The sequence below is a fragment of the Babylonia areolata genome, chromosome 16 (assembly GCF_041734735.1).
Source record: "Babylonia areolata isolate BAREFJ2019XMU chromosome 16, ASM4173473v1, whole genome shotgun sequence".
NCBI lineage: Eukaryota > Metazoa > Mollusca > Gastropoda > Neogastropoda > Buccinidae > Babylonia > Babylonia areolata.
This window is the reverse complement of record NC_134891.1, coordinates 26,980,385-26,992,884: the sequence shown is the minus strand read 5'-3', so window position 1 is coordinate 26,992,884 and position 12,500 is coordinate 26,980,385. Positions and strand designations below refer to the sequence as shown.

General features: G+C 49.8%; 1 protein-coding gene across 1 annotated transcript in view; it reads left to right on the top strand.

Annotated features, from left to right (window-relative positions):
- Nucleotides 1–2,799: 2,799 nt before the first annotated feature.
- The window catches only part of LOC143290953 (uncharacterized), a 19,142-nt gene continuing 9,441 nt past the window's right edge, over nucleotides 2,800–12,500 (top strand). The window contains exons 1-2 of the mRNA XM_076600528.1: nucleotides 2,800–3,005; nucleotides 6,039–6,063. Coding sequence (XP_076456643.1) covers nucleotides 2,813–3,005; nucleotides 6,039–6,063 — 218 coding nt within the window. The 5' untranslated portion in view covers nucleotides 2,800–2,812. The remainder of the gene's footprint in view (nucleotides 3,006–6,038; nucleotides 6,064–12,500) is intronic.

Sequence of the window (12,500 nt, the reverse complement as noted above, 5' to 3'; positions counted from 1 at the left end):
CTCTCTCTCTCTCCTCTTCCTGTCTCTCCCTCCTGTCTCTCCGCTCTCCCTCTCCATGTCTCCCCTCTCCCTCTCCCTCTCTCTCTCCCTCCGCTCTCCCTGTCTCTCCCTCCCTTCCTCTCTCCCCTGTCTCTCCCTCCGCTCTCCTTCTGTCTCCCGCTCTCCCTCCTGTCTCTCCTCGCCCCTCCTGTATCCCTCTCCCTGTCTCTCCTCCCTCCTGTCGCTCTCCCTTCTCTCCCTGTCTCCCTCTCTGCTCTCCTCCGCTCTCCCTGCATTTCCCTCTCCTGTCTCTCTCCCCCTTCCTGCTCCTCTCCCTGTCTCTCCTCCGCTCTCCCTCATCCTGTTCCTGTTTCTCCTCCGCTCTCCCTGTCTCTCCCTCTCACCTGTCTCTTCCTCTCCGTCTCTCCTCGCTCTCCCTCCTGCTCCCTTTCCTCTCTCTCTCCCTCCGTCTCTCCTGCTCTCCCCGTATCCCTCTCTTCTCTCCGCCTCTCCTTCTGCTCTCTCTTCCCTTATTCCTTCTCTCCTCCGCTCCCCCTTTCTCCCCTGTCTCTCCCGCTCCCTCTCCCTTGTCTCTCGCTCTCCCTCCTGTTTCCCTCGTGCTCTCCTCTCCCCTGCTCCCTCCGTCTCTCCCTCCGCTCTCCCTGTATTCCCTCTCCCTGTCTCTCCCTCTCCCTGTCTCTCCTGCCCTCTCTCCTTCCGCTCTCCCTGTCTCTCCCTCTCCCTGTCTCTCCTCCGCTCCCTCTGTCTCTCCCTCTCCCTGTCTCTCCTCCGCTCTCCCTGTCTCTCCCTCTCCCTGTCTCTCCCCTCCCGTCTCCCTGTCTCTCCCTCCGCTCTCCTGTCTCTCCCCTCCTGTCTCTCCCTCCGCTCTCCTTCTCTCCTCTCCCTGTCTCTCACCTCCGCTCTCCCTCTTCTCTGTCTCTCCCCTCCTTCCCTCTCCCTGTCTCTCCTCCGCTCTCCCTGTCTCTCCCTCCCGCTCTCCTCTTCTGTTTCTCCTTCCCTCCCTGTCTCTCCCTCCCGTCTCTCCCTCCGCTCTCTCTGTCCTCTCTCCCTGTCTCTCCCTCCGCTCTCCCTGTCTCTCCCTCTCCCTGTCTCTCCCTCCGCTCTCCCTGTCTCTCCTCTCCCTGTCTCTCCCCGCTCTCCCTGTCTCTCCCTCTCCCTGTCTCTCCCTCCGCTCTCCCTGTCTCTCCCTCTCCCTGTCTCTCCCTCCGCTCTCCCTGTCTCTCCCTCTCCCTGTCTCTCCCTCCGCTCTCCCTGTCTCTCCCTCTCCCTGTCTCTCCCTCTCCCTGTCTCTCCCTCCGCTCTCCCTGTCTCTCTCTGTCCCTGTCTCTCTCTGTCCCTGTCTCTCCCTCTCCCTGTCTCTCCCTCCGCTCTCCCTGTCTCTCTCTGTCCCTGTCTCTCCCTCTCCCTGTCTCTCCCTCCGCTCTCCCTGTCTCTCCCTCTCCCTGTCTCTCCCTCTCCCTGTCTCTCCCTCCGCTCTCCCTGTCTCTCTCTGTCCCTCCCTCTGTCTGTCTGTCTGTCTCTCTGTGTTTCTGTCTTTCTTTCTGTCTCTGCCTCTGCCCGTCTGTCCGTCTGTCTGTCTGTCCTCTCTCTCTCTCTCTCTCTCTCTCTCTCTCTCTCTCTCTCTCCTCTCTCTCTCTCTCTGCCTCTCTCTCTCGCTCTCTGTCTCCCCTCTCCCCCCTCCCCCCTGTTCTAATGAGGGTCAATTGCATGTACGTGATTAAAGTATCCGTAATCGTACACCTCCCCACCCTCCCCCCGCCACCCACCCCCACCCCCACCCCCTCTCTTGTCCTGATACAGTATTAAATGCTTCCTGCTTTCCCCCCGTGGGTCTCAGCACCAAGAAGTGGGTGGCACTTTGTTGTCGGAAAGCACTGTTCGTGTGTTGGTCAGTGAAATACCATCATGTCTCTGCTAAGCGTTTTCGAATAATTTTGTGCTGTTGTAAACAAGAGGCCTCTATTTTTTTTGGGGGGAGGGGCGGGGGGGCGAGGGAGGGGGGGGGGCGTTGGGGAGGCGGGTGTTCCGGGTTGATGTGTGTATGTGTGTGAGTGAGTGATGGGGGGGGGGGGGTGATAGTTCTAAACACTATTAGATACACCCTTCGCCTGTTAGTCGCTGTGTTTGTCTGTCTCTGTGTCTTACTGCCCCAGTGTTGGTCTGTCTGTCTGTTTGTCTGTCTTCCCCCCACCCCCAACCCCTCTCCCTCCCCGTATCCCCCTCTGTCTGTCTCGCCCCGCCCCCTTTCTGTCTGTCATTATCTGTCTCGGTCTGTGTTGTGTCTGTCTCTTTGTGTCTGTCTTTCTTTCTGTTTGTCTATCTGGCCCCCACCTCTCTCTCTCTCTCTCTCTCTCTCTGAGTATCTCTGTCTCTCTGTATGTCTCTGTCTGTCTCTCTGTGGTATGCAGTGTCCATCCAGTGTCCCAAGATGATTTGTATTCCATTCTGTCAAATTGTACAACCACACCACCCCCGTTGCAGCCTTGCAGTGTCCAGTCCGGTGTCCAGTGTCCAGTCCAGCGTCCAGTCCAGTGTCCAGTCCAGCGTCCAGTGTCCAGTCCAGTCCAGCGTCCAGTGTCCAGTCCAGTGTCCAGCGTCCAGTGTCCAGTCTAGCGTCCAGTGTCCAGCGTCTAGTGTCCAGTGTCCAGTCTGGTGTCCAGTGTCCAGCGTCTAGTGTCCAGTCTAGCGTCCAGCGTCCAGTGTCCAGTCCGGTGTCCAGCGTCCAGTGTCCAGTCCAGTATCCAGCGTCCAGTGTCCAGTCTAGCGTCCAGTGTCCAGTCCAGCGTCCAGTGCCCAGCGTCCAGTGTTCAAGATGATGACAACGCTGTGTGCCATAGTGGGGCTGGTGTTCCTGGTGCTGACCAACCTGGCCAGCATCATCTCCTTCGCCACGCCGTACTGGATCGTGGAGGGACAGCGCAACAGGGGGCTCTGGGCCTTCTGCGAGGGACAGACCTGTACCTGGGTCTTCCAGACACACCACGGGCTGCCCGAGCAAGGATCGCGTGAGTGTGTGCTGTGTGTTTTGCTGGTGTGGGTGAGTGGGTTGGTAGGTGGCGAATGTTGTATTTGTATTTGTATTTCTTTTTATCACAACAGATTTCTCTGTGTGAAATTCGGGCTACTCTCCCCAGGGAGAGTGCGTCGCTACACTACACCGCCACCCTTTTTTTTTGTATTTTTTCCTGCGTGCAGTTTTTTTATTTGTTTTCCCTATGGAAGTGGATTTTTCTACCGAATTTTGCCAGGAACAACCCTTTTGTTGCCGTGGGTTCTTTTACGTGCGCTAAGTGCATGCTGCACACGGGACCTCGGTTTATCGTCTCATCCGAATGACTAAGCGGCCAGACCACCACTCAAGGTCTAGTGGAGGGGGGAAAAATATTGGCGGCTGAACCGTGATTCGAACCAGCACGCTCAGATTCTCTCGCTTCCTAGGCAGACGGTTACCTGTTTCGTGGTGGTGGTGGTGGTTATTGGGACAATGTTGTTCCCTGGGTACTCCACACACAACACGGGCTGCCCCCAGCAAGGGTCGCATGAGTGTGGCTGTATGTTTGTTGTGTGGGTTTGAATGTTGTGGGTGGATCGGTGTGTGTGTTGGTTGGTTGGTGGCGGTTGTTATAGTGGTGGTGGTGGGTATAGGGACGGTTTTGTTAGGGGCAGTCGTTTGGTATGTGGGTTTGGTTTGGGTAGGTGGGTTGGTTGGTTGGTTGGTTGGTGGTGATTGTTGTGGTGTTTTGTTGTTGTGGTGGTGGCAGTGGTTACCGGGACGATATTGTTAGGGGCAGTCGTTTGGTACAGTTCGGTCTTTGGGTTTGGTTTGGTGGGTGGGTGGGTGGGTTGGTTGGTGGCGGTTGTTTTTGTGGTGGTGGTGTATTACAGGGACGGTGTTGTTAGGGGCAGAAGTGTGGTATGGCTGGGTCTTTGAGTTTGGTTGGGTGGGTGGTTGGGTGGGTGGGTTGGTTGGTTGTTGCGGTGTTTTGTTGTTGTGGTGGTGGTGGTGTAGGGACAATGTCGTTAGGGGTGGACGCGTGGTATAGCTGGATACTCCAGACACGGGATGCCCGTGCAAGGGTCATGTGGGTGTGCTGTTTTGTTTTGTTTGGGTTTGGTTTGGTTGGTGGGTGGGTTAGTTTGTGGCGATTGTTGTGGTGTTTTGTTGTGGTGGTGGTGATGGTTATAGGGACGGTTTCGTTAGGGGCAGAAGTGTGGTATTGCAGGGTGCTCCAGACACATTACGGGCTGCCCGTGCAAGGATCGTGCGAGTGTGTTGTGTGTTTGTTTGGGTTTGGTTTGTTTTGGTGGGTGGGTGGATTGGTGAGTTGTTTTGTTGTGTTTGTTGTGGTATTTTTTGTTATTATTATTATTATTATTATTATCATGATTATTATAATTGTTATTCTTATCATTAGAAGTAGTAATAGTACTAGCAGTATTAGTAGTTACGTAGCGCCTATCCTTGGCTAGAGACCAATCTCTAGGCGCTTTACAAACATGGAGTGGTGTTGGTGGATGTAGAGGTGGTGGTGGTGGTGGTGTTAGTGGTGGTGGAGATGGTGATGGTGGTGTTTGCTGTAGAGGTGGTTGTTTTGCTGTTGGTGGTGGTGATGTTTTTTTTTTGTTGTAGTGGTGATGTTTGTTGTTAGCTGTTTTAATGGTGGTGGAGATGGTGATGGTGGTGTTTGTTGTGGTGATGGTTGTTTTGGTGTTGGTGGTGGTGATGTTTGTTGTTGTGGTGGTGATGTTTGTTGTTGTAGTGGTGGTGTCGTTAGCTGTTTTAATAGTGATGGTTGCGTAGTGGTGATGATGGTGGTGGTGTTTTTTTGTTGTTGTTTTTTTGTTTTTGTTTTGTTTTTTGTTTTGCTGTGGCTGTTGTTGTGGTTTTGGTGGTGTTAATGGTGGTGATGGTGGTGTTTGCTGTAGCTGTGTTTGGGTTGTGGTGGTGGTTGTGTCCATGGTGGTGGTGATGGTGGTGTTTGCTGTAGCTGTGTTTGGGTTGTGGTGGTGGTTGTGTCCATGGTGGTGGTGATGGTGGTGTTTGCTGTAGCTGTGTTTGGGTTGTGGTGGTGGTTGTGTCCATGGTGGTGGTGATGGTGGTGTTTGCTGTAGCTGTGTTTGGGTTGTGGTGGTGGTTGTGTCCATGGTGGTGGTGATGGCGGTGTTTGCTGTAGCTGTGTTTGGGTTGTGGTGGTGGTTGTGTCCATGGTGGTGGTGATGGCGGTGTTTGCTGTAGCTGTGTTTGGGTTGTGGTGGTGGTTGTGTCCATGGTGGTGGTGATGGTGGTGTTTGCTGTAGCTGTGTTTGGGTTGTGGTGGTGGTTGTGTTCATGGTGGTGGTGGTGGTGTTTACTGTGGCGTTGTTAGACCCGTGGTTTGAGTATCGTTTTGTTTGGTGGGTGGGTTGTGTGGGTTGTGGGGTGATGTTTGTGTTGCTACCGGTGATGAAACAGTGATGGTTGTTGTGACTGGTTGTGATAATGGTGTTTGTGAGAGCATACGCGTGCACGCTTGTGTGTATGTGCGTGAGTGGGTTTTTTTATTTTTATTTTATTTTATTTTTATTTTTTTGGTTTGGTTTGGTTTTGTGTGTGTGTGTGTGTGTGTGTTTACTATTCCCCCAAATAACCTAAACGGCCCTAACCGTCCCTAAACAGTGAGAAGACAAAAGAAAAAAAAAAAAAACACGTGAAAATTGAATCTGTCGTCTGCATCTGCTAGCTCATAAAACCCTCCCTACTTGGCGCGCGCGGATGGGTGCACGTGTTCGACGATAAACAACGTATCCACCCCCATCTCCCTCCGCCCCCCTTCTTACTTCCCTCCTCCCCCATCCCCCTCCCCCTCCGCCCCCCACCTCCTTCCCCCCACAACCCCTCCTGCAACCTCCAATCCCCTCCCCCCCCCCCCACCACCCCCTTTTCTCATATCTCTTCATCATCAAACGGATCTTCGAAACACGACGTCACGTATGTATGACGTTCGCTCGTTTACAAAGCCATTTCACCGCGAATTTTATGTTGGCACGATAATTGGAAGGCAAACACGTGGATATCTCATCATCAGAGAGAGAGAAAGAGAGGGAGAGAAAGGGGGAGACAGTCAGAGAGAGAGAGAGAGAGAGAGACTGCCAAGAGAAAAGAACGAGACAGAGAAGGGATGGGGGCAGGAGAGAGGGGGGCGAGCTAGGAGCTGGAGAGACAGACAGACAGACAGAGACAGAGCGAAAGAGACAGAGAGTGAGCGAGAGAGAGGGAGGGGAGAGAACGAAAGAGAAAAACAGAGAGAGCGCAAAAGAGAGAGAGAGAGTGAAAGAGAGAGCGATAGAGCGAGAGAGAGAGAGAGAGCAAAAGAGCAAGAGAGAGAGAGGGAGAGTGAAAAATATAGGGCGAAAGAGAGGGGGGGGGCGGAAGGGGGAGAAACAGAAAGAACAAAAGAGAGCAAGAGAGAGAGGGGGGTAGAGAGAGAGCAAGAAAAACAGAGAGAGAACGAGAGAGCTAAATAGAGAGGGAGAAAGAGCGAAAGAGAGCGTGTGTGTGTGCGAGAGAGACGGGAGGGGGATGGAGAGAGAGATAAGAAGAAGGAAGGTTTCTGGAGGATGGCAGAGAAAGGGAACACCACTTCACATCAGTCACATTGTCAACAACGACAAAAACTCACACCTTCTGTTTCAGTTTCAGTAGCTCAAGGAGGCGTCACTGCGTTTGGACGAATCCATATACGCTACACCACATCTGCCAAGCAGATGCCTGACCAGCAGCGTAACCCAACGCGCTTACAGACTGACGTGAGCCGTGAAGTCAGTCAGTGACTGGTCACCAGACAAGCCAGGCACGCACTGACGGTCCAGCGGCTTGCCCCGCACACTCAACCGTGAGTCTGACGCGGCGCCCTCTCAATGGTATGGGTGGAATGTCGTGTCGTTACCGAGTGTCTTCTTGGGACAGATTCTTGTTGAAGGTTCTGAGAGCATCAAGAATAAGATAGAGATAGAGGTAAAGACAGAGATAGATAAAGACACAGAGAGAGACAGAGAGAGACAGATACACAGAGACAGAGATAGAGAGATAGAGAGACAGAGATAGATATGCACACAGTGAAATATAAAGAAACAGAGTGGAGAGAGAGAGAGAGTGAGTGAGATACAGAGATAGAGACAGACAGATGTACAGACAGAGATTGAGACAGAGATAGGTCGATACAGAGACAGATGTACAGACAGAGATAGAGATACAGAGAGAGAGAGAGACAGAGATCGATTAAGAGACAGAGATAGAGAAAAAACAGACACAGAAATGAACACACACACACACACGCACATATATATATATATATATATATATATATATATATATATATATATATATATATATAAGAGAGAGAGAGAGAGAGATAGAGACAGCAGGAAACAGAAATAGAGACAGACACAGAGATAGGGATAGATAGAGACAGAGAGAGACAGCGATACAGAGGCAGATGGAAATAGATAGAGATACAGACAGAAGGATACAGAGATAGAGACAGACACAGAGATGGGGATAGATAGAGACAGACAGAGATAAAAAGGCAGAGGGAGCTAGATAGATAGATAGATAGATAGAGATACAGAGACAGAGAGAGGAAAAATAGCAGAACATACATGTGGCTGGTTAGTTCATTTCTTTCAGCCCACAGAGAGGTGTAACTGTAAGTAATAATTCCGGACGGTTGGTTTTGGTGTGTCGGGGAGCGCGAGACTGCAGGATGGGTGGAACAGATGTATGGATGGCTCCCAACAGATAGCGTTCGTTCGTTAGTTAGTTAGTTAGTTATTACGGTGTGAAATGGGCAAGAAACTGAAACTGAAACTGAGGAAGAGGAGAGGGTTAGGGGGAAACAGACACACTTCTCCCTTCACCTCCTCCTCCCCCCCTGCCACAAATCTTCTTCTGTTTGTCAGACAGAACACTTGAAGCGACAACCATGGGGTTTCGTTGTGAACTCTGAACCTTAGTTATGGATTTGTATCGTTGTATTTCTTTTTCACGACAGAATTTCTTTAAAATTCGGCACGGTCACACACACACACACACACACACACACACACACACACACACACACACACACACACACACACACACGAAAGAGAGGAGAGACAGGGGGGGGGGGAGGGAGGGAGGGAGAGAGAGACAGACAGACAGACAGAGAGAGACAGAGAGAGACAGACAGAGAGACAGAGAGAGACGCACACACACACACACACACTTTTAACGCGTAAACCTTGCATCGTATGTGCACTAGTTCCCCCCCCCCACCCCCACCCCCCGTTCTTTATTATTTGTTTGCTGTCGACGCAATGAGCTGTCGACGCAATGACATGGACCCCCAAAAATTAGCAATTCTGAAAGCAAACAAAACTTCCGCTTGTTTGTATAGCAATGCCTGATAAAAAAAAAAATCTTGCCTTCATTATTTCTAGTGTAATCAACTTCTGATAATTTGAAAAGAGCATGCACATTTATATCCGGTTTGTCGTCGAGGTGGTTATACACCATCACTGAGAGAGAGGGAGAGAGAGAGGTGTATGGACAATTGAAGGAATATTTAGAACATGTTATATTTACGTAGCAGAAGAACATCATGTAAGGTCAGAAAGATGACGTAAAAAGTAACATTACGTCACCTATTATGAGCGAACTGTGACCAAAATGCTGGGTAGCAGCGAAAATTCAGATTTTTTGTTTTTGTTTAACAAAATAAGGGTTGGTTTTCAACTTTGTTTTATTCATTATATATATATATATTAATTACGTATGTATGGTAGTGAGTCATGTCCTACAATGACCACCAGAACAGCAGAAGGGGGCATAATTATGCTGTCCTGACGATCTGGGCTAGAATTCGATGACAGTAGCCAAATGTCTTGCCCAGTTCCAAGTTACATCCCCACTCTCTCGGCCAAGAGGGCTGTAGGACAGCCGGCGTTGGGATGGTTCCCAAAAGGCCAACCTGCCCCCAAGGCTGCAGCACTGAGAGCCAGTGCAATCTTGCCTCCTAATTTCTGAGTCATTGTCCTTCACACACACACACACACACACACACACACACACACACAAAAGAGACTTAGTTGTAAATGTCTTCCCACTGCAGTGGAGAAACCATGGAACACTCAGTTCTGTTTGCTTATATATATATATATATATATATATATATATATATATATATATGTTTAGATAGATAGATAGATATGTTTGCGTGTGTGTGTGTGTGTGTGTACATTCACTTCACACACACACATCATGCACGCTCACACGTCCACAAGCACACACGCACCCGCACAGATACGCACTCGTACACAAAGAGACACACGCGCGCGCTGGATCGCACAGACACACAAACACACGAGAGGAAAGAGACACAGACAGACAGACAGACAGAGAAGACAGACGTAAGTTAGAAGTCGTGAAGAAAGGTTTGCTTGTTACGTTGTCAAAGGTTTGTCAGCGGGGTTCATCAAGTTGTTATCTGCAGGTCTGGCTATCTGTGTGTGACCGAGAGGCTTGGGAACAAGTAGGCAGTGATCATGAACTTGTTGAGAGAGAGACAGACAGAGAGGAGAAAGAAGAGAGAGGGAGAGACAGACAGAGACAGACAGAGAGGAGAAAGAGGAGAGAGAGAGATATGTATATACAGACAGAGAGGAGAAAGAGGATATATATATATATATATATATATATATATATATATATATATATATATATATATATATATATACAGAGACAGACAGAGAGGAGAAAGAGGAGAGACAGACAGAGGAGAAAGAGGAGAGAGACAGAGACAGACAGAGAGGAGAAAGAGGAGAGAGACAGAGAGAGAGGGAGATAGAAAGAGAGAGGAGAAAGAGGAGACAGAGAGAGAGAGAGATAGAAAGAGAGAGGAGAAAGAGGAGACACAGAGAGAGAGAGAGAGAAAGAGAGAGGAGAAAGAGGAGACAGAGAGAGAGAGAGATAGAAAGAGAGAGGAGAAAGAGAAGACACAGAGAGAGAGAGAGAGATAGAACGAGAGAGGAGAAAGAGGAGACAGAGACCGAGAGGAGAAAGAGGAGAGAGAGAGAGAGAAAGAGAGAGGAGAAAGAGGAGACAGAGACCGAGAGGAGAAAGAGGAGAGAGAGAGAGGAGAAAGAGGAGACAGAGAGAGAGAGAGAGGAGAAAGAGGAGACAGAAAGAGAGAGAGGGAACTTGTTGAGAGAGAGACAGACAGAGAGGAGAAAGAAGAGAGAGGGAGAGACAGACAGAGAGGTGAAAGAGAAGAGAGAGAGATAGAGACAGACAGAGAGGAGAAAGAGGATATATATATATATATATATATATATATATATATATATATATATATATATATATATATATACAGACAGAGAGGAGAAAGAGGAGAGACAGACAGACAGACAGACAGAGAGGAGAAAGAGGAGAGAGACAGAGACAGACAGAGAGGAGAAAGAGGAGAGAGGCAGAGAGGAAAAACAGGAGAGAGAGAGAGAGAGAAAGAGAGAGGAGAAAGAGGAGACAGAGACCGAGAGGAGAAAGAGGAGAGAGAGAGAGAGAGAGAGAGGAGAAAGAGGAGACAGAGACCGAGAGGAGAAAGAGGAGAGAGAGAGAGGAGAAAGAGGAGACAGAGAGAGAGAGAGAGGAGAAAGAGGAGACAGAAAGAGAGAGAGAGAGATAGAAAGAGAGAGGAGAAAGAGGAGACAGAGAGAGAGAGAGATAGAAAGAGAGAGGAGAAAGAGGAGACAGAGAGAGAGAGATAGAAAGAGAGAGGAGAAAGAGGAGACAGAGAGAGAGAGAGATAGAAAGAGAGAGGAGAAAGAGAAGACACAGAGAGAGAGAGAGAGATAGAAAGAGAGAGGAGAAAGAGGAGACAGAGACCGAGAGGAGAAAGAGGAGAGAGAGAGAGAAAGAGAGAGGAGAAAGAGGAGACAGAGACCGAGAGGAGAAAGAGGAGAGAGAGAGAGAGAGAGGAGACAGAGAGAGAGAGAGAGAAAGAGAGAGGAGAAAGAGGAGACAGAGACCGAGGGGAGAAAGAGGAGACAGAGAGAGAGAGATAGAAAGAGAGAGGAGAAAGAGGAGACAGAGAGAGAGAGAGAGAGAGAGAAAGAGAGAGGAGAAAGAGGAGACAGAGACCGAGAGGAGAAAGAGGAGAGAGGAGAAAGAGGAGACAGAGACCGAGAGGAGAAAGAGGAGAGAGAGAGAGAGATAGAAAGAGAGAGGAGAAAGAGGAGACAGAGACCGAGAGGAGAAAGAAGAGAGAGAGAGAGAAGAGACGAGAGGAGAAAGAGAGAGAGAGAAGAGAGGAGAAAGAGGAGACAGAGACCGAGAGGAGAAAGAGGAGAAGAGGAGACCGAGGAGAAAGAGGAGAGAGAGAGAGAGATAGAAGAGAGGAGAAAGAGACAGAGACCGAGAGGAGAAAGAGGAGACAGAGAGAGAGAGATAGAAAGAGAGAGGAGAAAGAGGAGACAGAGAGAGAGAGAGAGAAAGAGAGAGGAGAAAGAGGAGACAGAGAGGAGAAGGAGGAGAGACAGAGACACAGACAGAGAGACAGACAGAGAGACGGAGTGGACAAAAGAGACACAAAGTCAGAGACAGGGGAGAGAAAGAGACTTCTTTCTCTCTCTCTCTCTCTCTCTCTCTCTCTCTCTCTCTCTCTCTCTCTCTCTCTCTCTCTCTCTGTCCTTCCTCCCTCTCCCCATCTCTCTCTCTCCTCTCTTACTCTCTCTGTTGTTTTTCCCTTTGTGTGTGTGTGCGTTTGTGCGTGCGTGTGTGTGTGCGTGTGCGTGTGCGTGTGTGTGTGTGACGTGTGTGTGTGTTTGTGTGTGTGTGTGAATGTGTGTGTGTGTGCGTGTGTGTGTGTATGTGTGTTTGTGTGTGTGTGTGTGCGTGCGTGTGTGTGCGTGTGCGTGTGTGTGTATGTGACGTGTGTGTGTGTGCGTGTGTGTGTGTGACGTGTGTGTGTGTGTATGTGTGCGTGCGTGTGTGTGTGCGTATTTCTGTTTTCGTCTCTCCTCCCACCTCTCTCTCTCTCTCTCTCTCTCTCTTTCTCGCTCTCGCTCCCTGTCGCTCTCTGTCTCTGTCTCTCTCTCTTTGATTCTTTCTCGCTCTCACTGTCTTTGAGTCTCTGTCTGTTTCTGTCTCTGTCTCTCTCTACCCCTCTGTCTCTCTATTTATCTCTGTCGTTTTCTCACCCTCACTCCCTAGGGCCCTGTATGTCTGTCTGTCTGTCTCGCTCTCTTCTCTCTCTTCCTCTCTCTTCCCCCCTCTCTCTCTCTTTCTATCTATCTTTCTCGCTCTCCTTCCCTGTCTGTGTATCTATCTGTCTGTCTGTCTCTTTCTCTCTCTATTTCTCTCTCTCACTTCCTCTCCCTCCCTCTCCATCCCTGTATCTATCTCTGTCTCTTTCTCCCTCTCACTCCCTGTCTGTCTGTCTGTCTGTCTCTCTCTCTCTTTCTCTCTCTCTCTCTCTGTCCATACC